General features: G+C 33.9%; 1 protein-coding gene across 1 annotated transcript in view; it reads right to left on the bottom strand.

Annotated features, from left to right (window-relative positions):
- Positions 1–383: 383 nt before the first annotated feature.
- Positions 384–1,594, bottom strand: part of CBR4 (carbonyl reductase 4) — a 30,335-nt gene continuing 29,124 nt past the window's right edge. Inside the window, exon 5 of the mRNA XM_012657116.1 lies at positions 384–707. Coding sequence (XP_012512570.1) covers positions 529–707 — 179 coding nt within the window. The 3' untranslated portion in view covers positions 384–528. The remainder of the gene's footprint in view (positions 708–1,594) is intronic.

Here is a 1,594-nt window from a genome sequence, read left to right as displayed (position 1 = left end):
GAAATCAATTTTAAATTCATGTCTTTATTTCTTTGATACTATTTTTTCCAAAGTATATAAAAATTGGTCACCCAAGCACATGCAAAAGAAACACATTTATCTTTAGGAGGTTTGCTAAAGTACTGACAACTGATCAATGTCCTCTAGATACTCTCATTTTGGCAACAGCCCACAAGGTTAACTTCTAGAAAATCCAGCATGATAAATGAAATAATTCATCATAATTAGACAATATAATTTTTATCACTTTTGAGGCAAATATATAAATTCACACCTGTTTGTATGACTTGTAAAATACCTATGCACCAAAGTTGCTACAGCCTGTAAGACAACCAAAGATAGACAATGTATTTCCTTTAGAAAATACGATTGGTCACACATTGTTCTTTTCAGATATATTCATATGAAGGTGGAAATCAGCATTGGCAGCATGAGTACAGTTGATTAGCAAATGCAGGTGTCATTGTCTAACCAACAGCCAACATGTGCCCTTGACCCCAACATCCTAATACCTGAGTGATCTACAAACTACACGGTGAGCTGCAACCCCCCGTCCACTACTAGAACGTGCCCCGTAATATATGGCGACTCTAAAAGAAACACGACAGCATGTGCCACCTCAATAGCTTCTCCAAACCTCCCAAGAGGAATATTTTTCTTTAAATGTTCTTCTTTCAAGTCTTTCGTCATATCTGTGTGAATAAATCCTAAAAGAGAAATGTTTATTTATTTAGTTGAAAGGGGTAGAAACTGAGACATCAGCTCAATTAAAAAAAAATGAATTTGTTCCTGAAAATTTAATTTGAAATTATTAATAAACCTTGTTTAGAAAATAGAGTTTTGTTAGCAATCAAGTAACCAAGTCTACATTTTTATTCAATTCAACTCAATGAATGTTTATTGAACACTACATTATCTCGCTCCCAATTATGTGCCCCCCTCCTAGCAAAATGTAAGTGGGTAGATACAAACATGAATGAAGCAGAATTCCATTCCTTGGGTAACCGCTGATGGATTTACAGAGGAAACAGTCACTTGCACACCCAATCGCATAAGGAAGTCTGGTGAATGTCCTTATAAAGGTATACACAAAACACCACAGAACTTATTATTTTCCACTTGGGTAGGGGGAGAAGAGTGGAGGCAGCGTCAGCGGAAGGAAGGTATCACAAAGGTGGTCACATGAACTGATTTGGCGATTCCAACAAAAATTAGTTGGTTCCATTTGCCATAGCTAAGATAGTTGATGATCAGAAAGGTATTTTCCATATCCATGTAAGGAAAAAAATCTTATGGTCATATCCAATTCTGATGCACATATACACAGAAAATTCAAAATTTAATACAGTATTGATGTATATAATAAAGCTTGCAGAGAACGTGTTCTTAAAAAAGGTATAACATTCTATAATATAAAGTACTACATAACATATTAAGCAACCAATTCTAAATGATTACATACATATGCCAGGAAGAATGGTAGATTTATTAAGAAAATCTTGTAAGATTAACATGAGACATATAAATTCATATTAGTAATAAAATACTTAACCAATATAATCAGTATTCTATACAACACTCAATCATTTAGGTT

The sequence above is a fragment of the Propithecus coquereli genome, unplaced genomic scaffold (assembly GCF_000956105.1).
Source record: "Propithecus coquereli isolate 6110/MARCELLA unplaced genomic scaffold, Pcoq_1.0 Scaffold53, whole genome shotgun sequence".
Classification (NCBI taxonomy): Eukaryota; Metazoa; Chordata; class Mammalia; order Primates; family Indriidae; genus Propithecus; species Propithecus coquereli.
This window is presented reverse-complemented; position numbering and strand designations above follow the sequence as displayed.